Below are 26430 nucleotides of genomic sequence, written 5' to 3'. Positions count from 1 at the left end.
TTTAAAACTTTGTTTAAAAATGAATAAACAAATGTTTTTTGATAGAAATGAAATCATCAGCCCACATTTGAAAAGTGTCACTTTTTATTAAAATAGATTACAGGAATCATCTGTGTGTGTGAATGAAAAGAAAAAGGAAAAAAGTAAGAAAAGGGTGGTTTATTGCCGTGAACTCGGAGCCTCTCGGTGATTCTAAACCATGCACGAAGTAACGACTTTAATGCAATCCATAGTGTAGGAGTGCACAATGTCAGTTTCATCTCATGTCATCCAATTATTAGTGATGAACCCCAAACCATAAAAGTGTCCTCATTAGATCAGACCTGACAGAAGCCCCACCCTGATAAAATATTGTGGTAAAGTCAGGATTTATCTCCTGATATATAAAACATTGGCACCGCAAAAAGGTTCTGCATTTTAGCTGCTGTTTAATTGTATTGTCCTGGACCTCTAAGAGTAGCACAGAATCTGTGTGCGGATCACTTCCTGTTGTGTTGTGCGTGTGTGTGTTCCAGCTCAGGATTCTGCGGAGTCGAGTGTGACACCCAGTCTCAGGCCGACGGGGATGTGATCCGTTAAAGTCGCGAGCTGCGTCACAAACGTAAACTCCTCGACTTCCTGAAAAACAAAGAAAAGAAAAAACTCCATGAAGATCTGATTTAATGAAACTCAGTGATTTTTTTTTTGTGTGTCCTAGAAATGAAATGACCTTCTGTACCCTGAGCACTGAGAAGCGAGAATTAATACAGGCTGAAAGGATTTTTTTAAATTAATATTTGTGAAAATAAATTTTAAAAAATTAACTGTTCAAATGTTTCTATAGGAGGGGCGGCACGGCGGTGTAGTGGTTAGCGTTGTCGCCTCACAGCAAGAAGGTCCGGGTTTGAGCCCCGTGGCCGGCGAGGGCCTTTCTGTGCGGAGTTTGCATGTTCTCCCCGTGTCCGCGTGGGTTTCCTCCGGGTGCTCCGGTTTCCCCCACAGTCCAAAGACATGCAGGTTAGGTTAACTGGTGACTCTAAATTGAGCGTAGGTGTGAATGTGAGTGTGAATGGTTGTCTGTGTCTATGTGTCAGCCCTGTGATGACCTGGCGACTTGTCCAGGGTGTACCCCGCCTTTCGCCCGTAGTCAGCTGGGATAGGCTCCAGCTTGCCTGCGACCCTGTAGAACAGGATAAAGCGGCTACAGATAATGAGATGTTTCTATAGGAACAGCTGAGATATGTATGACGGACGCTTTGTAGAAATTTTAAAAATTGTTGATGTGGTGAAGTTTTCTGTCAGGAGAAATGTGTTTATTTGATGTTTATTGGAAGGAGTCTCCAGTGTCAGAGGTGAAGCTGTAGCAAAGTTTTCCGATGTCTTCAAGACAGACGAGTTTACGCTTCTTCTTCTTCTTCGTGGTTTCTCAGTAACGTGAGTAACAAGCTGCATTTTTTTCTCTTATTAACTTGAAGAGAGAATAAAGAGACATTGGAAAAGGAATGACTGTTTATCGCTGCTATAACATCAGAAACAACAGGAGTTAACTCGTTTCACAAAGCTGTAAACGGACAAAAACTACGTCATTCTTTAAGAAATAAAAAAATGGAATTGTTGGCAAGTTACTGTAGTAAAAGAGAAATAAAGCGCATCAGGACGTGCCGTTACACAGTGGGAACTGTAAATCCGCTTCGTCACGCTGCTATGTCTCTGATTATTTCACCACAACAGCACTGAACTCTTGGTGATATTATCGTCATTAAAAGAGCTGAACAGGTTTTTCTGGACTGTCGGAGTAAAGCATGAAAGCACAGCCTGAGTCAGAAAGCAAACAGATTTCCCTCAGGCGCAACGGAGACAAACATACAGCAGGGAAGAGGAACAGGAACGCAAAGAAAAAAAGGAATAAAACTAGAATGTTTTGAGGGGAAAAAAAAAGTCACAAATTAGAAGAAAAACGCTGCGATATTCCGAGAATAAAGTCAAAAGAGAATTTCCTTCAAGTGTGAGCTGTTCACTCCTCTCAATAAACACTAATAATAATAATAATAATAATAAAGTGGAAATGAAGTGTTGGGAGACGTAGAGATAAAGAGAGGAATATTTCAGGGGGATTCTTTATCACCATTGCTGTTTGTGATCGTCTTGTTGCCACTTACGAGCAAACTACAAAAGTCGAAATCAGGGTACGAATTCTCTTCGGGAGAAAAATATAAATCACCTGTTATTTACAGATGATTTGAAGCTGCATGAAGAAAATAAGAAAGCGCTTGATTCTTTGGTTCAGACAGTCAGAATATTCACAAATGATATTAGAATGGAATTTGGCATTGAAAAATGTGCAACACTGATCCAACACAGAGGAACGATAATAAGATCAGAAGGGATTAAACTGCCAGATGACGAGGTAATAAAATCATTGGAAGACAAAGAAAGCTACAAATTTCGAGGAACATTAAAGACCGACAAAGTAAAACGGCAAAAAATGAAGGAAAAGGTCAGAAAGGCGTCTAAGAGAAGAGTGCGAAAAGTTCTCAAGACGAGCTTGAACGGGGAAAACATGATTAAAGGGCTTAATATCGGGGCAGTGTCTTTAATCAGGTCCTCAGCTAACTTTATAGATTGGACAAAGGAAGAAAAACAAGATATTGATAGGAAGACAAGAAAATTAACAACGATGCCTAAGGGATTGCACCCAAAAAGCAATACAAGCAGACTTTACATCTCCAGGAAAGAAGGTGGAAGTCTTTCTTTTGAGTGTAAAGATGCTTTTGATCTTGCGAAGCAGCAATGAAAGGTTGTTAGTGGCTGCAGGACAGATGGAGGATTTTCCGGTGTGACTGAATTGAAGACTCAAAACAAGCTGAAAGGAAACAGGACTGGAAGGAGAAAATGTTAGATGGCCAGTTTTTAAGACAAACTGATAATGAGGCAGGAAAATAAAAGGTGGCTGTGGCTTAAAGGAAGTGGGATACAACATGAAACTGAATCATTCACTTTAGCAGCTCAAGAACAAGCAGTAAGAACCAGGGCTTTGAACCAGAATTTTTTTCCTATTGGTTCGTTCCGAACAGAAACGGAATTTTAACGTTTCCGGTTTTGGGTTCCACCATTAAATAGACGTTCCCGAACCGGTTAGAACAAAAAAATTTCATTCCCGGAACGGTTAATTACGTTCCCTGTCAGCTGTTTAACAAATGGCTATAAAATTATGTCTCTGTCTCATCCAGCTTAAGCCAAATGTAGGCTAATTCTATTACAACCTTCATTAAATAAGACAAGAAAGAATTCAAAACAATTATTATTTCAAATGTTGGTGATTTGGATTCTCAGTACGTCTTCCCATCTACACAAACAGAAAAAGTGCCAAAAATGAAAGAGAATTCGTTTAGTGTGTTACCAAAGGCTAGTCAGGCCCTATAGAGGGCTACCGCATGACGTCACCGCGCCGCGAGATTTTGTTAGGCGCCATATTGGAAGACCAAGTACACATCTATGCAAGTACATACATACATAAAACAAACTACACCTGAAATGTAGCCAGGGCCGGTTCTGCCCTAATCTGGACCCGGGTGCAACATCGCGCAACCCCCCCCCCCCCCCAAAAAAAAAACCCCACCAGTCTAAATCAGGACAACCATCACATAACTATAAACATTTTATATCAACTATTTTAACTAAATGGGCTATAATAAATAAGCCTGCAGGCAGCCACGGCGGGCTGCCTCAGAAAAGGAACCATTTGTCCTACCTTAAAACTCGTTTTGCATTTTCTGCCTCCTTTTTTGTATTTTCGACCCTCCGTTTATTTTCTTTCCTTTTCTGAAAACCCGATTTGTGTCCAGACATTTTGTTCTGCTACCAACGAACTAACTCGTCAGGTCTCGTCTCTCGAGCCCGCGATGATTCCCGTGGGAAGGGCAACAATTGATACATTTTTACAAACAGCCAATAGGGAGCTTGCATTGTTCAGGCTCTTCTTTGCTCAGACACTCAGTAATGCAATTGCTCACTTATTATCACATGGAGACGTGATAGTAGTCCACCTTCCCGCGCTCTCCATTCGGTCAGCGAACGTCACACAGGAAGTGAACCCCAGCGGGTCATAGAAACTTGCGCAGGAGAAGAATAACTTTTTTAATTTGTAGGCTACGGAAACTTTGAGGAACGAAATAAAAACCGGTATTAACCGGTTACCATTATTTTTAATAAGCGTTTCTGTTCCGGAACATAAAAAATAATAAAGTTTCTGGTTTCGTTTCTGTTCCATGTGAAATAGAAAAAGTTCCCGGTTTTCGTTTTCGTTCCTTGAACCGGTTCAAAGCCCTGGTAAGAACCAATGTCCTCAAGGCAAAGATTGATAAAACACAGGAAGTGTGGGCTGTAGACAAAACAGTGAATCACATTGTAAGTGAATGTAACACGCTCACTCAAAGAGAGTATAAACTGTTAGGGTTTTGCTGGGGATCGAACCCAGGTCGCTGGTGTAGTGATCCAGTAAACCCCCACTAGGCCACCAGGGGAATGACTCAAGTGCAGAGGGATGAGGCGAAAGTAGAGTAGAAAAAACAGTTTATTTACAATATTCAAAATCCAAGGCAAAAACAAAAATATAATCCAAACGCTCAGAAGATAAACGGGAAAAAACCAAAAGTTCAAAGTCAAAACAAAGAGCCAAAAACCAGAAAAGAAGAGGCAAAAATTCAAACGCTCAGAAGATCCAAAAATGGTAAATACAAAGTCCAAAAAAGTCCAAAAGAAGAGCAAAGTACAAAAATCACAAAGACATAGGCAAGGAACACGGAACAGAGGTTACTGGAGCGAAACATCACAGCACAAAGACTCCGTGACTAGAGGCCAAACTGAGGGAGTATATATACACAAACTAAAATAGAACACAGGTGGCAATAATGAGGACTAGGCGGGGCACAAGGCACATGGAAAAACAAAACACAACACAAAGAAACAATAGCGGCCTCTAGCAGTCAAAACAAACATGACAACAACAGAAATAATAGCGGCCTCTAGAGGCCAAGATAGTCCAAGTCCTAACATAAATGTAGGCGTGACTGGGTGGGAAGAAAAATTCACTAGGAACTGTGCCGAAGGTATAAAGTAGCCGTAACAGAAAGATGGTACGAACACCAACCGGAAACAGGAACAGAAAATGCCAGCTGTAAGTTATTGTGGGATTTCAATATCCAGACTGACCATGAAGGAATGCAAAATAATAGACTTTGCCGTACCACATGACAGGAGAGTAAATGAAAAAATAGAGAAGTACCAAGACCGAACAAGAGAACTACAAAAGCTATGGGATATGAGAACAAAAGTCATTCCGATCGTAATAGGAGCACTCGGCACAACACCAAGACAATTATCGAAGAGATTAGACGACGTGGGAATAAGAACAAGAACTGCTGAGGTGCAGGAAACTGTTATCACCCGCTCTGCAAGGATCCTCCGTAAAGTCCTTGAAATTTGAGGAATCTTGTTGATACCAAATTTCATGAAATTATGACCACTGAAAAACACAGTGAACGACACAATACATAATAATAATAATAATAATAATAATAATAATAATAAGTGGATGCAATAGAAGATTATTTATTTATTTATTTATTTGTAAAACCACGTATTTCTTTATTTTTGTTGTTCGAATGTGCACCGTTGTTAAAAGAGCTATAGAAATAAAACTGAACTGAATCAAACTGTTCTGTTATAATATTATGATGTAATTCCTGAAATATTAAAACTTTTTTCCTCAAAATATTACTACTTTGTTTCTCTAAATATTATGACATTTTTTTATCAAACTATTACGAATTTGTCATGAAATTTGACTTTTTTTCTTGCAATAGTACAATATTTTTCTCAAAATATTACTTTTTTCCCCTCAAAATATTGCATCTTTTTTGTTGAATTTTTTTTTAATATTGTGACTCCTTTCTCACAAAATATTACGAATTTTATTCATGAAGTGTGACTTTTTTTCTAGAAATATCTTTTTCTCAAAATATTTTTGAAATATTGTGAATTTTTTCTCATAATGTTGCAACTTTTTTAATCATAACACTGACTATTTCTCAAACTATTCATCATCTCCGGTGTGATTAATGAGATATAAATAATATCAGAGCACAGCAGGACAGAGATGAGCCCGTGGGCTCTGCGGCGTCTCACCGTGTGCCAGCAGTCACTCAGAGCGCTCTCTCTGTACAGCAGGTAGTCGATGCGGCGGCCCACCCAGGCCTCCCCGGGCTCGGGGTACACGTGAGGAGTGTCGCCCCGGGGTACGGGGGGCGCCAGGTACTGTTTACGCAACTCTTCATTTTCTAGAGTCCTGCAGAAATTATAACACAATTATAAACACAGAGACAGAACGGCATCACTTTCCCTTTCCGATCCTGAACGCTGTGAGTATGAGCCGATACCGAGAGGCGTCTGACGGAGTCGTCTTTAAAAACTCAAAGCTTTAAAATGTTTTCGTTTAAACCGAAACACTGAGTATAAATATAAACATCGTAAAATCAATCCAACAAAAGAAAAAATAGTCAAGTCTCTTTATAGGTAAACATTTCCAGTTCCAAAAAATACATTTCTATTTCCAAATCTTTAGCATTTGGTACAGGTGCCAAAATGATTGGCACCCTTGGTCAAGAATTTAATCGAGGTGATGAGGAGAAAAGTCTTTGTGGTTAATTTACACTGACTCTTCTCACTGAAAGAGGAGATTCCACAAGAGAGGACGCAGAACCCTGGAGGATCTGGAGAGGATCTGTACTGAGGAACCGTCTCAGATTCCTGGCTCTGTTTTCTCCCACCTCATCAAGTGTTTCAGAAGAAGTGCCGTTACCTTAGCGAAGGACAGTGACACAGTACAAAGTAATAGATGTGCGGGTGCCAATAATTATGATAAATCTGTTTTTTTGTTGGAAAATGTATTTTTTTAAATAAATTTACACCAATTAAAGGTTAGATTTCTGTGATGGTGTATTCGGGCCACTGCAAGTTAAAAAAAAAAATACAGAGTGGAGGGAAGGGCTGATATTCTGAGAGAAAAAAACCCTCAGAATTTCTGAGATTAAAGTCGTAAATTTACAAGAACAAAAACTCGGATGTCATCTGAATTTATAAAGCTATAAATTTGCAAGAAAAAAAAACAGAAATTCTGGATTAAAAAGTCAAAAATTTACGAGAACAAAAAAAAAATCTGATATTCTACAAGCCGACAATCACACGCTTCCTGGCTGCAGTGCATTCTGGGAAATGTAGTTGAAAATCCCTTAGTGCTTTATTCTTTTAGATTGAGGAGGAAAATCCCATCACGTCGCCATGTAATAATTGTTCACAAAATCAAGAAAATCTTCTTTTATAACTGAAACAGATTTATTTCCTCTGGTACAAAAGTGTTTTATCGATAAATAAAAAATAAGTCAATAAATAAATGAATGAACGTTGACGTTACCTCTGCAGGTTATCTGGAGTGTTCACGTCCTCATCGTATAAAGTTGGCTGCTGTAATAGAGTCCCTGGGGTGTGAAGGTGAAGAAAACAAACAAACAAACAAACAAACAAACAAACCAAACATCAAAAACAAAACCCCTGGTAAATTAACACCATAAACTGGATCTGACTGTGGGGCGAGCTAATGCATCATAACAAATATAACTATAAATGTACAAAACGTATGACATGGTTATTCATTAATACATAAAAATGAGAAACAGCTGTGGTGTAAGAGGAATAAAACACTCAGGAAGGCGCTGTTACAGGAAAATAATCACCTTCAGTCTGGTAACAGTGACTCCGCTTCGTCACATCACACCAGGACTGATTATTTTACTATAACAGCACAACACACACACAGTGTTTTATTATATTCCTCTGCCACCACAGAAATTCATCAATGTCATCTTTTTTATCCATTTAACGTTGTAGAAGTGTAAACTCCTCCGTCCTGAAGACATCAGGACACGTACAGTTACTGCTTTATCACTGACACTGGAGACTCCTTCCAGAAACATAACACAAACACATTTCTCTTCAAGGAAAATTTCATTGTGTTAGCGATCATGAATGAGCTGTTACCATAGAAACGATAATGAGAACAAAAAGAGCACATTCATACTAATATTATATTCATATTAACCAGCTACACTATTGTCAGAAGTCTGTGCATGTGTGTGTGTGTGTGTGTGTGTGTACCTATCACCCAGGGTTTCTCTCGGCCCGCTGCAGCTCTGCACGGATCCGTGTAGTTGTTAAACAGAGTGTGTTTCTGCTCCAGATCGTCATCTGAATAATAAAAAAGGACGAGAAACTGAACAGAGCTCACACACTGACTCGCGTTCACAACGAAATATTCACGAAAACAGACGACTTTACTGTAAATCTCCTCAACACACCGGACACAGTGTACAGGATAAACAGTAAGAGTGTGATAGCGGTGTATTTTACACACCATCATGTCATTAACATTATTGTAGGTACAGTCCCTTTAAGAACTACAAATCCCATCAACCAGCTTCCGCGTGACCTGCGTCACATCCTCCATGAAGGCATAAGTAACGGAACACGTTTCCGCTCTTCCTCTCTCTCGTCTGGACGGTTCCTGTCTGCACGTACAAAGAGATTCGCTCTGCCGAGCAAACCAGATAAAGACGTCTTTTCTTTCTTTTTTGTCAAGAATCAGAGTTTCGCGCTTTTCTTTTACTTACCTTTGGCCACAGTAAAGTCTAGAATCGCGCGATTTTGACTCAGACTGAGATATAACCGGTTTCATTTGTTCCTTATAAGTACGTACGACTGCAGCCCAAGCAGTTTAATTTAAAGGTTAGAAGCGACCGGATCCTTCTAATTAAAGCGCTGTGCACATTATTCTGATCAGAATTCTTTTCATCATGAGCGACCATGCGTCGGACCAAGAAATCCTCTGCTTTCCACGGAAGCGACTCACGTACTCCACAACGGTGAAACTCCAAAAGTCTCGGAACATATCTCCATAATCTTGCTATAAGCAAGATACTGAAGTAAGACTGGCAATTTTGGGGCATAAGAACTAGTCTTAGGAATTAGCTTTATTAAGGAGTGTGAATTAAACTCAGGAACGGTTTAATTGTGTACACTGTAGACACTCGGTGTTGAATTGATTGTTCTATTTTGTTTTGATCTCGCAATTGTTTAATAGATAGGTTTTGCATGCTTCTCTATTCCTTTCTAACACTCTTAATTTCATTCTTACACATATTTTGACCTCATCAAGATTTCAGTGAATTTAGTAGTGTTATAAGCTAGCTTAGCTAGCAACACAACGCTAGTCTTTGCCTAGGCCACAAGGCCTCCACCACGTGGACTCACACTCACAAACACACCTTAGCTAGCATTCTTCTGTCTCGTTAGCAAGCTAGGCTAACCTTTGCTTAGGTCACAAGGCCTACACCACGTGGACACACACACACACACACCTTAGCTAGCAACTCAGAGCTAATTCTTTTCCACGTGGTGACACACATACCTCAGATAAAAAACACACACGCACACACACACGCTCATCAAGTATATATCATATTTGTATATATTTCACCTGACATTATTCATTTTTATCTTTGTTATAATAAATTCAATTCATTATTGTTGAAACTGTGTGGCCCTGTGATGACCTGGCGACTTGTCCAGGGTGTACCCCGCCTTTCGCCCGTAGTCAGCTGGGATAGGCTCCAGCTTGCCTGCGACCCTGTAGAACAGGATAAAGCGGCTACAGATAATGAGATGAGATGAAACTGTGTGTTTATTGTGTTCTGATATTTTTGAAGTCGCCCAATCTCAAAGAATTCCAAGGTGCATATGAGTTGTGTAATACGGTAAGTGATCATAATAATTTGGAATATACCATAATTTAGCTGTTTGGTAATTTATTATTAAGCGCTAACCACTACACCACCGTGCCGCCCCACACATTTCATATCACAGTTATCATTAATGAGCACGTCGTTACTGCAATAACGTCAATAATGTCACTGTTATAAAATCTCACTCATGACCCACCATGTCTGATTATGACGATTATGTGATTTACTCCAACACCGATAATCACAATAACGCATCTAATATTAATTACAGAGTCATAAAGGTCATTATTCCTGTCGTTATTCCTGTTATCACTGTCTTCCTCTTCATGCACAGCGTCGCTCAAAGTGTTGCATAATTAAGGAGTAAAAAAAGTGATAAAAAATAAGCAGCTTAGCAAACAAATATAGAATAAAATGAAATATAAATGGAAAAAATAAATTTTAGAACAATAAAAAAGAAAGAAATTAAAGACAAAGATCAAAGATCGTGGTGAGATTTAAAAATAAAAGAAATATAAAATCAAGAGATTTGAACAACAATACAGACAAAATGAGCATAAGGATGTTTTGTAAACATGCAGAATTATTTTTAAAAGTTTTAAAAATCAAAGAATTATTCAGCAGGAAGCTAAGATTGTGAATTTCCTTCCGGGGTAAAAATATAAAAATATAATAATATATACTATAATAAAAATAATTTATAATAATATAAAGATAAAGAAAAAATGCGAACAAGTACATAAAAATACACAAATACAGAATAAAATGAAACAAAAAGTAAGCAATTTTAGAATAATAAAATAAAAATAAACATTAAATGTAAACAGATATTTAAAAAATACACATCTGTGAAAAGAAGAAAATGTGATCAAATTAAGAAATTTTAGAATAAAATGAATTAAAAAAAATGAGTGTATGGAAATAAAATTCCAGAAATGCAGAATAAAGTAAATTAAATGTAAATTAAAAAAAACATTAACTTAAAAACACAAAGATTCTTAGAATAATAAAGATAAAATGAATATGGACTGAAAAGTGATATAGCTATTAAAAAACACTAAAATAATTCTCAAATAAAAATAAAAAGTGAGTGTGGGGAGATAAAAAAAAAATTGTGAAAAAATGGAATAAAATTAAATTTTTAATAAATGTAGAAGTTTTAGAATAATGAAATAAAGATAAGCTAAGTGTGAGGGGATAAAAAGACAAAAATAGAATAAAGCAAAGCATAAAATAAAAATCAAAGAAAAGGGTTTAAACTAATAATAAAAATGATATATAAATATAATACGTATAAAAATATTTAAATATATCTTCTAAAAACCTAAAGATTGTTATAATAATAATAATAATAATAATAATTTTTATTATTATTATTATAAAGGTAAAATTAGCAAAAGGAAATGATAAGCAATTCTCATCTCATCTCATTATCTCTAGCTGCTTTATCCTGTTCTACAGGGTCGCAGGCGAGCTGGAGCCTATCCCAGCTGACTACGGGCGAAAGGCGGGGTTCACCCTGGACAAGTCGCCAGGTCATCACAGGGCTGACACATAGACACAGACAACCATTCACACTCACATTCACACCTACGCTCAATTTAGAGTCACCAGTTAACCTAACCTGCATGTCTTTGGACTGTGGGGGAAACCGGAGCACCCGGAGGAAACCCACGCGGACACGGGGAGAACATGCAAACTCCACACAGAAAGGCCCTCGCCGGCCCCGGGGCTCGAACCCAGGACCTTCTTGCTGTGAGGCGACAGCGCTAACCACTACACCACCGTGCCGCCCATGATAAGCAATTAAACAGCAATATACAATAAAATGAAAAATAAAAAAAATAATTTTAGAAGAATAAAATAAATGATACAAACTAAAATACAAAACCAGAAAAAGTTTAAAATTCTACATTTCCAGATGTTGAGATGTTTTTGTGACGTACCCGGCGAGCAGTTGTCGAAGTTGAAGTCTCCACAGAGCACGTCGAACACCACCACCTCGTCCTGCTGCCTGGTTGTGGTCTGGAACTCAGCGATCCACTTGGTGATCATATCCAGCTGCTCACATCGGATCTCTCCTTCCCCTAAAACCAGGAGAGAAAAACAATCCTCACAAGCGCGTTCATGAGTTCAACAGAGACAAAACATTTCCAACCAGGAGTCCGAGATAAAAATACGACACGAGAGACGTAAAAACGTCGTACCTTCTGGAGCATGAAGATGAGTGCAGTTAAAAAACCCCACCATGTTCTTCTCGCCCTTCTGTAATCCTGTTTGTACCTGCAAGCAAACGGCTGCATTACAGAAACCATAAACACGTGAGATGAAAAACATTATTCGGTTGTGTCCTACGTTTCTCTCCCGAGATTGTTTACATTTCTATATAAATGTGAACCACATTTGATTGTCTACTAGTCGACTGCAGATAACTTAAAGCAAAAAAAAAGCTGTTCAATGAGAACAAAAGTAATGGCACCCAATAAAGGCACCATTAGCACATGCTTCACACTAATGGCCTCTGCATGCTCTTGCGACAAGGCTTTCGCAGATAGCTTTTCGCAGACAGTTGTAATTTATCGTTGAGCGGGGAGTAATAGGCGTGCGTGATGTTATTCACCGCCACAACGCAAGGGGGCGCGAAGTCGCGAAATCGCTAGGAGTAGTTGGTGGGTGTGGTTAGTGGAGTGTTTATCCTCCGGTTACTTATAATGACTAGAACTGGAGTCGTATAGATGTACGTACTTCCTCACTTCCTCGATCAACCGCTCTTCGTGCTGCTCCATCTTCGCTCGTGTTTTTAAAAATGGCGGTCGTGAAAACAAACCAAACCGGGAAAGTAGGGAAGCGGAAGTGCGTGTACAGCGGATGTAGAGTGGACCAATCAGAGACCTCTTGTCTGCGACGCTTCTGCGGTGGTCACAATTTTTGGGAGGTGCGCGCAGACCGTCTGCAAAGGTGGGGGGGCTACGCAGACGCTGTCTGCGACGCCATCGGCGAGGACTGGGTTGTCAGCATAAATTGGCCTTAAGGATGCGCTCTTCTACCGTTTAGTCACCATTTTCAGCTCTCTTTGCCTTTTTTGGAGTTCTGTAGGCGGGACCAAGTGTAAATGTAACATGAATGCACTGGGTAATTTTGAGTTGATTGGCATTTATCAACATGCACACACACACGAGAGCAGAGAAACTTACATTGTAATTTTGTGTTTGGTTTGGTTTGGACACCAAAACATTTACGCACAACTTTAATGAAAGACTGATGAACGAGGGCCGATATCTGGGACACCAAACAGACTACGACAGACGTGTGCAACATCACTACTTAGCAATCTAACACCACAGGAAAAAAAAAAATCACCAAGGAAACATATTTGTGAATGCTAAGGTCTCGAGTACGAGGGTGTGTTAAATCAGTGTTTCTGTATTTTTAGCGTGCACACCTTCAAACAGAGCAGGCCCTTTGCGGCGAGAGCGTCCTCTCCTCGGCTGTTGGGGAAGCAGCGGTACTGCGCCTCCATCACCGGGTAGCGACTGGCCACCAACAAGCCACTGTTGAAGAACTTAAAGTTGCAGCCGGAGCTGCAGGCGTACACGCCCACGTCATACAGGATGTGACCAAAGAGCGGAGACAAAGTGTCAGCCAGCTTGGCCGCCGCCCTCTTATCAAACACTTCCTGCAGACACAACATGTCCACACTGGCTGGAAACAGAGCCGACACCTCCAGAGGCGTGTTTAATGCTTGCGAAGGCTTCATGTGGTTTCCGTTCACCTGGAGTTCGTGCGTGTGATTGCTTGGTACAGCGCCTCCAGTGGACATTTGGAGGATTTCTTTCTCAGCATCCACAACCTGGTCTTGTGAATTTTTAGGAACGTCACCATCCTGTTCTGGTGTCACTGGTGGTGTCTGAGCTTCATTAGAGCCATAGGAGGCGGAGCCTGCATTCAGGAGGCTGGAGGACAAGCTCAAGGCTTCGCAGCTACTTGGCGAGTCGACGAAAATACGGATATGTGGACGACTCACGCCCTGCACGATGTTGCGCCCGATGGCGAGCGCCCGCTTCTGCGTGTGAGCCAGGTTATTAAAGCGCGCCAGGCCCCCGGGCAGGAGGCACAGATTAGCACTTAAAAACCCAAACGTCACCTTTCCAGACTCCTCCCATCCAGCGTTACGGTCCTGCATTTTAATCGTCACCTTCCGCTGCCTGTAAGAGAAGGGACGGCGTGCGCACTGGAGCGGCGCCCACAGCAGGAAACCCAGCAACGCAAACGGCGCCGAGATAAGGAACAGGAAGAAGAAGAGCAGTGAGCCAAAAAAGATCTTGAGTGGGTGGAGGTAGCACTCTTCCTCCAGTCTCCGCTTGCGCTCCAGTGTCGTGGACACGCACACGGCGATGAGTCGGTCCAGAAACCAGAAGCAGGGGAAGATGAGGCCCCATCCCAGGGCGTGAAGAGCCCCGACGAAACCATTAGGAAAGGGCGATTCTCTCAGAGGCATTCCTCGTCTCACAACACCACAACAAGGACACGGAGCAATTCAGGACACGACCAGTCATCTCCCATCCACCATGCTTTTTCATCCAAACGTCCAGCCTGTGGCTGATTAATCACCCTGAAAAGGTTAAAAAAAGAAAGCACAAATGTAGATTAAAGGAATACTCCAACATCTTCGGTTAATCTCTATCTGATTCCGTTGTAAGTTAATAATAAACAGGGTTTCATTTTTTTCTCGGTGCAGAAAAACATGTTAAAATTCATGAGCCAGAGAATCATTTCAGATCTCTCCTCTGCCCCAAAGCTGAGATTATACAAACATCTATTCAATTAGATTGACAAATTTACTTTAATATGGATTTAAATCGAGCGGCACGGTGGTGTAGTGGTTAGCGCTGTCGCCTCACAGCAAGAAGGTCCGGGTTCGAGCCCCGTGGCCGGCGAGGGCCTTTCTGTGTGGAGTTTGCATGTTCTCCCCGTGTCCGCGTGGGTTTCCTCCGGGTGCTCCGGTTTCCCCCACAGTCCAAAGACATGCAGGTTAGGTTAACTGGTGACTCTAAATTGAGCGTAGGTGTGAATGTGAGTGTGAATGGTTGTCTGTGTCTATGTGTCAGCCCTGTGATGACCTGGCGACTTGTCCAGGGTGTACCCCGCCTTTCGCCCGTAGTCAGCTGGGATAGGCTCCAGCTCGCCTGCGACCCTGTAGAGCAGGATAAAGCGGCTACAGATAATGGATGGATGGATTTAAATCTGCATTCTTCTGGAAAGTTCATTCAAGCAGATACACAGAGCTGAGATACTCTCTCGAGTCAATACAAGTTCAAATGTCAGATCCATAAACACAGATTTTCCATTTAGAGCCCCAAAAGTCAATATCTGATCTTTTACAGTATACAGTGTATATAGTTTTATATATTAATGGTCTCCTTTGAATATATGAAGCTGTTAAATACAATACAGTCAAAAGCAGGAAAGCAGTAAAGTCTAAATGATCCAGAAAATGTATTTACTGGAGTAGCGAAAGACTTTCACCCCTGATAAATAAACACAACATGATTTGTTTTGAAAGAAATCTCTCAGGGTGAGATGAGAGCAGAGAGTGCAGGCGTGCGACAGAAAGGGACAACAACAGACATGCACACTAATCTCGGCCTCACCATCTGTCCACATTTTACCATCTGCAATCAGCACACAAGAGAACACAATACGCACCTCGGAGTTTCCCTGAATGCTAACTGCAACACTGTGATCACACAAAGCGTTTCAGAAGTGCAGAGAACAATTACCTGGATCAAGGTGTGGTCATTGTATTGAACTTGGAAGGACAGATCAGGAAATTTCTTTTCGGTCCTGGGTGGCGTTGAATGAATAATGAGAACCGAGGGACAAGACCTGAAATCCTGAGACTGCTGAATTATTCACTGCTTCCACACCTTTACAGCTGCACTGATAAGAACTGAATCAGAGCTTTAGTCCCTGTGGAGTCTTTGTTGCCAGATCCATGGTTTCTCTTCCATTTTGAAGAACTGCTTTTTAGGGTCACAAGTTGTGTACATTAGACCATTTATTTATTCATTCATCTTCAGGAAATGGATTTTCTTTGTCTGGTGGATACAGAGTCCATCTCAGGAAACACTCAGCACACCTAGATGGGTCGCTATTACACCACAAGGCAACACATTTACCGGTACACTCATTCACACCTAGAGGTAATTTGGTGTATCCAATCGACCGACTGACACGTTCCTGGGAGAGAAGAGGACACATGGAGAACACACATCGCTCCACCCAGACAGTAGCCTGAGCTCGAGATCAATTATAGCTCCATCCATCCATCCATCCATCCAGTCCTACAGGGTCGCAGGCGAGCTGGATCCTATCCCAGCTGACTCTGGGTGAGAGGCGGGGTTCAGCCTGGACAAGTCGCCAGGTCATCACAGGGCTGACACATAGACACAGACAACCATTCACACTCACATTCACACCTACGCTCAATTTAGAGTCACCAGTTAACCTAACCTGCATGTCTTTGGACTGTGGGGGAAACTGGAGCACCCGGAGGAAACCCATGTGGACACGGGGAGAACATGCAAACTCCGCACAGAAAGGCCCTCGCCGGCCACGGGGCTCGAACCGGGACCTTCTTGCTGTGAGGCGACAGCGCTAACCACTACACCACCGTGCCACAGCAAAAAAAGTCATGAAGCTATTATAAACTAATTAGCCAAAACTTCTCTGTGTGAAAGGACTATTGAGGAAATCCTGGATGTTTTAGCACTGATTAAAAAGAAACCTTTATTTATCACATGCACACTTCAAGCACAGTGAAATTCATCCTCTGCATTTAACCCATCTGAAGCAGTGAACACATGTGAGCAGCCACACTAGAGTGCCCAGGGAGCAGTCAGGGGTTTGGTACATCGTTCAAGGGCACTTTAGCCCAAGGCCGCCCCATGTCAACCTACTGCATGTCTTTGGACTGTAGGGGAAACCGGAGCACCCGGAGGAAACCCACATGGACACGGGGAGAACATGCAAACTCCGCACAGAAAGGCCCTCGCCGGCCACGGGGCTCGAACCCAGGACCTTCTTGCTGTGAGGCGACAGCGCTAACCACTACACCACCGTGCAGAAGAAAATGTATCGTAGCCAATGTTGTGAGAGTCCAGCAGCTGGAACAGATGTTCTATCAGCTTTCACAGGGGGATCTGGAACACACACCTGGCAACCCTGCTTGCGTTTCTGCACTGACTCATTAAGTTCATTAAACAGCCTTCGTTTTGGATTGAAAATATGTGTTTTTGTGATCAGAGTTCAGTCCAGAATCATTTGAAGTGTCTAAAAGCTCGAAAAGAAATGAAGTGGAAATGAAGGCAGATGCGGGACCGGAAGTGCAGCAGCAGCTGCAGAATGACTCCTGAGGAATGAATCGAAAGCCCATCAAATACTATGGACGGCGATGACGTCACGGAGGAATCGACTCGCAGCAAACGATCCGCGCCTCGATGAATCGATTAATTTTTACATTTTCGGTGTAAATTTCCCAGTGAATGAGGAGTTACTCACCTGACTGAGGCTCCAAAACCCGAGCTATGAGTTTCATCTTCCTGTGAATCACAACAACAACACACTGACTGCAGTCTGTCTCGATTCCTCTTTGTCTTCTTCCTCCTCCACCTCTCTCTCTCTCTCCCTCTCTCTCTCTCCAGCGGTTTCCTTCAAGCACTCAGCGGATTAGGTCAGGCTCGCTCCCGTGCGCCTCTGCGCGTTCCCGCGGCTTGTATTCAAGGTGTGGCAGCAAAACCAGCTCCAAACACTCTACAGTCTGAGCCTCCTACAGGAACCACATGAGCAGAGGTGGACAAAGAACTCAACGCCATTACTGAAGTTCATCTCATCTCATCTCATCTCATTATCTGTAGCCGCTTTATCCTGTTCTACAGGGTCGCAGGCGAGCTGGATCCTATCCCAGCTGACTACGGGCGAAAGGCGGGGTACACCCTGGACAAGTCGCCAGGTCATCACAGGGCTGACACATAGACACAGACAACCATTCACACTCACATTCACACCTACGCTCAATTTAGAGTCACCAGTTAACCTAACCTGCATGTCTTTGGACTGTGGGGGAAACCGGAGCACCCGGAGGAAACCCACGTGGACACGGGGAGAACATGCAAACTCCACACAGAAAGGCCCTCGCCGGCCACGGGGCTCGAACCCGGACCTTCTTGCTGTGAGGCGACAGCGCTAACCACTACACCACCGTGCCGCCCTTTAAAAATACTTAAGTATTTTTACTAAAGTACATTTTCCATCAACGCATTGTTGTATTATTGCCACAACGCTGACAAAACGTAACGCCGTTACCAAAGACAGAAATGTGAATTCACAAAATGTACGCATGCTGTGCCACCTTCAGGCGGACTGAAGGTTCAGACATCCATTTTTATTATTCAAGTGACAGAGGTGTAACAACGGGACGAGACGGGATCAGCGTATCGCAGAGATGGACAAAGTCCCCAACTTCATTACTGAAGTCCAAGTACAGATCCCACTGGTCAAATATTACTCCGATACAACAGAAAGTTGTCCAGTCAAATTTGAAGTACTTACTTTTAAAAATACTTAAGTATTAAAAGTACATTTCTGTCAACGCAACATTGTATTATTGCCACAACGCTTACAAAACCGAATGCCTCGGAAGCAACTGACTAGATTTACAAAATGAACGCATGCTTTGCATCATGGTGGTTTAGCGTTAAGCTAGCTAGTCAGTGAAGCTCCACCTGACATGCTAGCAAACTCTTTTCAAACTTGAAATCATATTGTGTAGCTAACGCTACTAGAAAAGAAAGATTTCTACATTCTGTTTATTTGGCAAGATTATGCTAAAACATAGTCCTTTCTTGTTTGCCATAGTGATGGATAGCTTGATGGACAAAGTCGAGTTTATTTGTATAGCACTTTTAACAATAAACATTGTCGCAAAGCAGCTTTACAGAATTTGAACGACTTTGAAATATGAGCTAATTTTATCCCTAATCTATTCCCAATGATGAAGCCTGTGGCGATGGTGGCAAGGAAAAACTCCCTCAGACGACACGAGGAAGAAACCTCGAGAGGAACCAGACTCAAAAGGGAACCCATCCCCATCCAGGCAACAACAGACAACATGACTATAACATTAACAGTTTTAACATAAAGTCAGCTTCGTTGATGCTATAAACCCCCCCACCGGCGGAAACCCGAGCGCAAAACCGTTCATGACAACCGCAGCCCTAAAGTCAGCAAGCCAACTGCAGCCCTAAAGTCAGGCAAGAGTCACCATGGAACATGATGTTTGCGGATGATATTGTGATATGTGGTGAAAGTAGAAAGGAGGTTGAGTTGGGTTTGGAGAGATGGAAAGATGCATTGAAACGAAGAGGAATGAAGGTGAGCAGGAGCAAAACAGAATACATGTGCATCAATGAGAATGGGGATGAGAGTGTAGTGAAGATGTAAGGAGTAGACGTAAAGAAAGTTGGTAAATTCAAGTACCTGGGGTCAACTGTGCAGGAAAATGGGGGCTGTGATAGTGAGGTGAGAAAGAGAGTGCAGGCAGGGTGGAGCAGTTGGAGAAGGATTTCGGGAGTCATTTGTGATCGGAAAGTCCCAGCGAAAGTGAAAGGTAAGATGTATAAGACAGTAGTGAGAGCAGCTGTGATGTTTGGATTGGAGACCGTACGCTTAACGAAGAGACAGGAGGCAAAGTTGGAGGTGGTGGAGTTGAGGATGTTAAGGTTTGCGATGGGAGGTTGGACAGGATAAGGAACGAGCACATCAGAGGGACAGCACATGTGGAGAGCTTGGGAATGAAGCTAAGAGAGATGAGACTGAGATGGTCTGGGCACATCCTGAGAAGAGATGCAGAGCATGTTGGAAGGAGAATGTTGAGGATGGAGCTGCCAGGCACACGAAAACAAGGAAGGCCAAAGAGGAGATACATGGATGTGGTGAGAGAGGACATGAAAGTGGCAGCTGTGGTAGAGAAGGATGCGGAAAACAGGGAGCAATGGAGACGAAAGATCCGCTGTGGCGACCCCTAATCAGGAGCAGCCAAAAGAAGAAGATTGTACTAAAAATATTTCTGAAAGCACTGCAGATAAGTTAACGTTATTCATGTTAGCGTAACTCCGTGTTTACATGCTAACTGTGTCCAAGTTAACTAGCTATGTGTTAACGTTAGCCGTGGACAAGGCGATGGCAACTTGGCAGGAAAATCCACAGAAAGTCATTTGACTAACCAGACTGCATAGCTATTGCAACATTATCGCTAGCTCTAAAAGCACAGACAACTTCATTACAAGCTTTCTCTTGGAATAATCAAGTGACAGAGGTGTAACAACGGGACGAGATGGGATCAGCGTATCGCAGAGATGGACAAAGTCCCCAACTTCATTACTGAAGTCCAAGTACAGATCCCACTGGTCAAATATTACTCGGATACAACAGAAAGTTGTCCAGTCAAATTTGAAGTACTTACTTTTAAAAATACTTAAGTATTAAAAGTACATTTTCTGTCAACGCATCGTTGTATTATTTCCACAACGCTTACAAAACCGAATGCCTCGGAAGCAACTGACTGGATTTACAAAATGAACACATGCTGTGCCATCATGGTGGTTTAACGTTAAGCTAGCTAGTCAGTGAAGCTCCACCTGACATGCTAGCAAACTCTTTTCAAACTCGAAATCATATTGTGTAGCTAACGCTACTAGAAAAGAAAGATTTCTACATTCTGTTTATTTGGCAAGATTATGCTAAAACATATTTCTGAAAGGACTTCAGATAAGTTAACGTTAGTCATGTTAGCGTAACTCCATGTTTACATGCTAACTAACAGTGTCCAAGTTAACTAGCTATGTGTTAACGTTAGCCGTGGACAAGGCTACGGTAACTTGGCGGGAAAATCCATAGAAAGTCATTTGACTAACCAGACTGCATAGCTATTGCAACGTTATCGCTAACTTTAAAAGCACCAACAACTTCATTACAAGCTTTCTCTTGGAATAAAACGTTTATATCCCTCAATATGCTTCCGCAGGTCGGACGGCGAGTTTTTGTCGGCTGTGATGTGGCTCGTTTTCGGCAAACAAAGCAAACATTTAAAATGAAATGAATCTTTAATCCTTTCAGAAAACTGAAACATGGGTTCTAGGTAAAGCCATGAGTGCGTGCGTTCTCCAGAAGAACCGCCTCCTTCCATTCTGCCATCAACTGATCGTGTTAAATAACGCTGCTGAGAAATCACTGAACTTGATTTTATCCAGTCTATGGACGTGACGTGACCCGAGTGATTACTGATCGGCTCTCAGTGTCACCTGCTTTTTCGCAGTGACCCATCACGTTTTAGAAAAGAAAAAACATCCACTTTCAAAGCCGCTTCATAGTAACGAGTAACGAGGACCTTGATAGAAATGTAGTGGAGTGAAAAGTACGATATTTGTCTTTCAAATGTAGTGAAGTTAAAGTCAGAAGTTTCCAAAAAAAAAACCTCAAGTAAAGTACAGATACTCAAAAAGGGTACTTAAGTACAGAACTCAAGCAAATGTACTTCATTACTGTCCACCTCTGCACATGAGACCATAAAAGTTTAATTTCAATCAATTTAATTTGCCAAAAAGCAGTTGTACAGAAATCCAGAGGTACAGTGGTGCTTGAAAGTTTGTGAACCCTTTAGAAGAAGAAGAAAGAAGAAGAAACCTTTATTCGTCACATGCACACTTCAAGCACAGTGAAATTCATCCTCTGCATTTAACCCATCTGAAGCAGTGAACACACACACACACACACACACTCAGAGCAGTGGGCAGCCACACCAGAGCGCCCGGAGAGCAGTCAGGGGTTCGGTACCTCGCTCAAGGGCACCTCAGCCCAAGGCCGCCCCATGTCAACCTAACTGCATGTCTTTGGATCGTGGGGGAAACCGGAGCACCCGGAGGAAACCCATGCAGACACGGGGAGAACATGCAAACTCCACACAGAAAGGCCCTCGCCGGCCGCTGGGTTCGAACCCGGAACCTTCTTGCTGTGAGGCGACCATGCTAACCAATATGACCTAAAACATCATCAGATTTTCATACATGTCCTAAAAGTAGATCAAGAGAACCCAGTTAAACAAATGAGATAAAAATATTATACTTGGTCATTTATTTTTTGAGGAAAATGATCCAATGTTACATATCTGTGAGTGGCAAAAGTATGTGAATCTCTTGGATTAGCAGTTAATTTGAAGGTGAAATTAGAGTCAGGTGTTTTCAATCAATGGGACGACAATCAGGTGTGAGTGGGCACCCTGTTTTATTTAAAGAACAGGGATCTATCAAAGTCTGATCTTCACAACACGTTTGTGGAAGTGTATCATAGCACGAACAAAGGAGATTTCTGAGGACCTCAGAAAAAGCGTTGTTGATGCTCATCAGGCTGGAAAAGGTTACAAAACCATCTCTAAAGAGTTTGGACTCCAACAATCCACAGTCAGACAGATTGTGTACAAATGGAGGAAATTCAAGACCATTGTTACCCTCCCCAGGAGTGGTCGACCAACAAAGGTCACTCCAAGAGCAAGGCGTGTAATAGTCAGCGAGGCCTCAAAGGACCCCAAGGTAACTTCTAAGCAACTGAAGGCCTCTCTCACATGGGCTAATGTTAATGTTCATGAGTCCACCATCAGGAGAACACTGAACAACAATGGTGTGCATGGCAGGGTTGCAAGGGGAAAGCCATTGTTCTCCAAAAAGAACATTGCTGCTCATCTGCAGTTTGCTAAAAATCATGTGGACAAGCCAGAAGGCTATTGGAAAAATGTTTTGTGGACGGATGAGACCAAAATAGAACTTTTTGGTTTAAATGAGAAGCATTATGTTTGGAGAAAGGAAAACACTGCATTCCAGCATAAGAACCTTATCCCATCTGTGAAACATGGTGGTGGTAGTATCATGGTTTGGGCCTGTTTTGCTACATCTGGGCCAGGACGGCTTGCCATCATTGATGGAACAATAAATTCTGAATTATACCAGCGAATTCTAAAGAAAAATGTCAGGACATCTGTCCATGAACTGAATCTCAAGAGAAGGTGGGTCATGCAGCAAGACAACGACCCTAAGCACACAAGTTGTTCTACCAAAGAATGGTTAAAGAAGAATAAAGTGAATGTTTTGGAATGGCCAAGTCAAAGTCCTGACCTTAATCCAATCGAAATGTTGTGGAAGGACCTGAAGCGAGCAGTTTATGTGAGGAAACCCACCAACATCCCAGAGTTGAAGCTGTTCTGTGCGGAGGAACGGGCTAAAATTCCTCCAAGCCGGTGTGCAGGACTGATCAACAGTTACTGCAAACGTTTAGTTGCAGTTATTGCTGCACAAGGGGGTCACACCAGATACTGAAAGCAAAGGTTCACATACTTTTGCCATTCACAGATATATAATATTGGATCATTTTCCTCAATAAATAAATGACCAAGTACAATATTTTTGTCTCATTTGTTTAACTGGGTTCTCTTTATCTACTTTTAAGACTTGTGTGAAAATCTGATGATGTTTTAGGTCATATTTATGCAGAAATATAGAAAATTCTAAAGGGTTCACAAACTTTCAAGCACCACTGTATATTGAGATCTATGAGGTGGTGAGGTAGTGAATGAAAAATTCCCTGACAGACTTCAGGGAGAGAGAGAGAATTAAAAAAAACACCTTGACACAAAATGGGTGACACTCTTTAGTGACATTCCAATGATCACTTTCAGTAAGTGTGCTCTCCTGTTCAGGCTCCTGATGGATCCGGAGTGTATCACAGGAACACTGGGTGTGAAGCACCAGGGAATACATATGGGTTGGGATACCAGTCCATCACAGGGCACCATATACACTCACATACACAACATTTAGCATAGCCAGTCTACCTGATGGTATGTTTTAAAACCCAGAGGAAACCCAGAACAAGGAGCACGAATCAGGATCAAACCAGGATCCTGGAGCTGTGATGTGACAACACGACAGCTATATAAATAAAGACGCTTTAGTAATTAATAACACTTGCTAATTTACCATCTGTCATTTTCTGAGACATTGCTTCAGTGTTTTTCAATATTTTCCAGAATAGAATGTGAGTGTGAATGGTTGTCTGTGTCTATGTGTCAGCCCTGTGATGACCTGGCGACTTGTCCAGGGTGTACCCCGCCTTTCGCCCGTAGTCAGCTGGGATAGGATCCAGCTTGCCTGCGACCCTGTAGAACAGGATAAAGCGGCTAGAGATAATAAGATGAGATGAGATGATTTTAGTACCTTATGTTTTAACAACAAAGGCACCTCATCTCATCTCATTATCTCTAGCCGCTTTATCCTGTTCTACAGGGTCGCAGGCGAGCTGGAGCCTATCCCAGCTGACTACGGGTGAAAGGCGGGGTTCACCCTGGACAAGTCGCCAGGTCATCACAGGGCTGACACATAAACACAGACAACCATTCACACTCACATTCACACCTACGCTCAATTTAGAGTCACCAGTTAACCTAACCTGCATGTCTTTGGACTGTGGGGGAAACCGGAGCACCCGGAGGAAACCCACGCGGACACGGGGAGAACATGCAAACTCCACACAGAAAGGCCCTCGCCGGCCACGGGGCTCGAACCCGGACCTTCTTGCTGTGAGGCAACAGCGCTAACCACTACACCACCGTGCCGCCCAAGGCACGTCATGTATCTACAAAGTCTTTTTTTCTAGAAAAAAACCACTGCAGAAATTCAATAATCAAGACACTGAACAACTGATTTAGAGCTACACTAATGTAAAATGCTAAACTAGATAAAATAAAAATAAAATAAATAAAAATATATAACAGAATAATAATATCAATATAAATAATTTAAAAATAAATAAAATAAAATAAAAAGACCTAGACCACATCAGCTTCCCTTACTCATTAGCTACATTAGCCTTGGACCCCCAGCTTGATAGCAGTTCCATGAGGTCTGTAATTGTTCTTCTTGGTGTATGGGATGTGATAACATTTGTGAACTGTATGATAAACAAAAGTAAACAGTAACTTCATGTTCCAGGCTGTTTAACGACAGTCCTTAGGTTATCTAGCCACTTGGGGAAAGTGAGATAGCGCACGTTAGCACTACCACAGGATCAGCAGCTTTCCGTCGTTCTCTGCCATGTAGCACAGGCAGCTGAAGAGGATCAGCAGGTCTTTCACGAGGCTGGGTGGCGCCTTCTCCACCATCACACGCCACAAGACCTCCGGGTTGTTGGAATCCCGGTCCTGAGTCGTGTGTGTATCTGGTCGTTCCTGCAGGATGCCATATGTGTTGATGATGAACTCAGAGAAGGGAGGATGGAGCGTCCTGTCGTAGCCCAAAGAACCGAGCCGATCCATCAAATCCCCATAGCGCTTGGTCAACTCAGACCTGTACGCCTTGTCCACCTGTCCTGTCACAGGATGTGTTGACATCTGCCAAGGACATTACCATATCATTACTGCTGTGACCTATGACCTGTAAATACAGTGCTGAGCGTAAATGAGTGCACCCCCTTTGAAAAGTAACATTTTAAACAATATCTCAATGAACAAACAATTTCCAAAATGTTGACAAGACAAAGTTTAATATAACATCTGTTTAACTTATAACGTGAAAGTAACGTTAATAATATAAACTTAGATTACACATTTTTCAGTTTTACTCAAATTAGGGTGGTGCAAAAATGAGTACACCCCACAACAAAAACTACTACATCTAGTCCTTTGTATGGCCTCCATGATTTTGAATGACAGCACCAAGTCTTCTAGGCATGGAATGAACAAGTTGGCGACATTTTGCAACATCAATTTTTTTCCATTCTTCAACAACGACCTCTTTTAGTGACTGGATGCTGGATGGAGAGTGATGCTCAACTTGTCTCTTCAGAATTCCCCAAAGAAAATAATTTCTTTCCACCACAAAGGTGAAGGCTACAAGAAGATCAGCAAAGCTTTACTTATCAGTCAGAATACTGTAGCAAAAGTGGTACAAAAATTTAAGAAAGATGGAACTGCAACCATCTCACAGAGACGTCCAGGTCGTCCACGGAAGTTAACACCTCGACAGGAGCGTCTTCTGATGAGAAGGGTTGAAGAAAATCGGCATGCAAGTTCACTGCAGTTATCTAAAGAAGTAGAAAGCCAAACTGGGGTGATTATTTTCCATGACATAATACAACGTACGCTGCAGAGGAATGGCATGCATGGATGCCGTCCACGAAAGAAGCCTCTCCTAAAGCCCAGGCACAAAAAAGCCTGCCTAGAGTTTGCCAGGGCCCATGCTGACAAAGATGAAGACTACTGGGACTCGATACTCTGGAGTGATGAGACCAAGATAAATGTTTTTGGAACTGATGGCTTCAAAACTGTATGGCATCGCAAAGGCGAGGAATACAAAGAGAAATGCATGGTGCCTACAGTGAAACATGGTGGTGGCAGTGTCCTTATGTGGGGCTGCATGAGTGCTGCTGGTGTCGGGGAGCTGCATTTCATTGATGGCATCATGAATTCACAGACGTATTGCTCTATACTGAAAGA

General features: G+C 42.1%; 1 protein-coding gene across 3 annotated transcripts; it reads right to left on the bottom strand.

The window, feature by feature from the left end:
• Window positions 1-66: 66 nt before the first annotated feature.
• On the bottom strand, window positions 67-24977 carry smpd5 (sphingomyelin phosphodiesterase 5). 3 transcript variants are annotated; one of them, XM_060900459.1, is made up of 8 exons: window positions 24790-24977; window positions 13276-14445; window positions 12041-12116; window positions 11780-11920; window positions 8191-8280; window positions 7451-7514; window positions 6166-6325; window positions 67-618 (listed from the first exon to the last, which is right to left on the bottom strand). In XM_060900459.1, exons 2-8 carry the CDS (start codon window positions 14329-14331, stop codon window positions 517-519), a joined length of 1689 nt encoding a protein of 562 aa, XP_060756442.1. In that variant the 5' UTR covers window positions 14332-14445; window positions 24790-24977; the 3' UTR covers window positions 67-516. The 3 variants fall into 3 exon arrangements, with proteins under 3 accessions (XP_060756442.1, XP_060756440.1, XP_060756441.1); XM_060900457.1 differs by lacking the exon at window positions 24790-24977 and adding an exon at window positions 17394-17628; XM_060900458.1 differs by lacking the exon at window positions 24790-24977 and adding an exon at window positions 15614-15801.
• Between the last annotated feature and the right edge of the window lie 1453 nt (window positions 24978-26430).

The sequence above is a fragment of the Neoarius graeffei genome, chromosome 19 (genome assembly GCF_027579695.1).
Source record: "Neoarius graeffei isolate fNeoGra1 chromosome 19, fNeoGra1.pri, whole genome shotgun sequence".
NCBI classification, from domain to species: Eukaryota; Metazoa; Chordata; class Actinopteri; order Siluriformes; family Ariidae; genus Neoarius; species Neoarius graeffei.
This window is presented reverse-complemented; position numbering and strand designations above follow the sequence as displayed.

What these genes read in the sequence shown, in the direction of transcription:
- smpd5 (XM_060900459.1), bottom strand. Translation starts at nt 14,331, where the DNA reads ATGCCTCTGAGAGAATCGCCCTTTCCTAATGGTTTCGTCGGGGCTCTT. An exon ending in AGGGCCTGCTCTGTTTGAAG is followed by an intron (nt 12,117 to 13,275) that starts GTGTGCACGCTA and finishes GTTTGCTTGCAG; the next exon opens with GTACAAACAGGATTACAGAA. An exon ending in CTTCGACAACTGCTCGCCGG is followed by an intron (nt 8,281 to 11,779) that starts GTACGTCACAAA and finishes TTTATTATTCAG; the next exon opens with ATGACGATCTGGAGCAGAAA.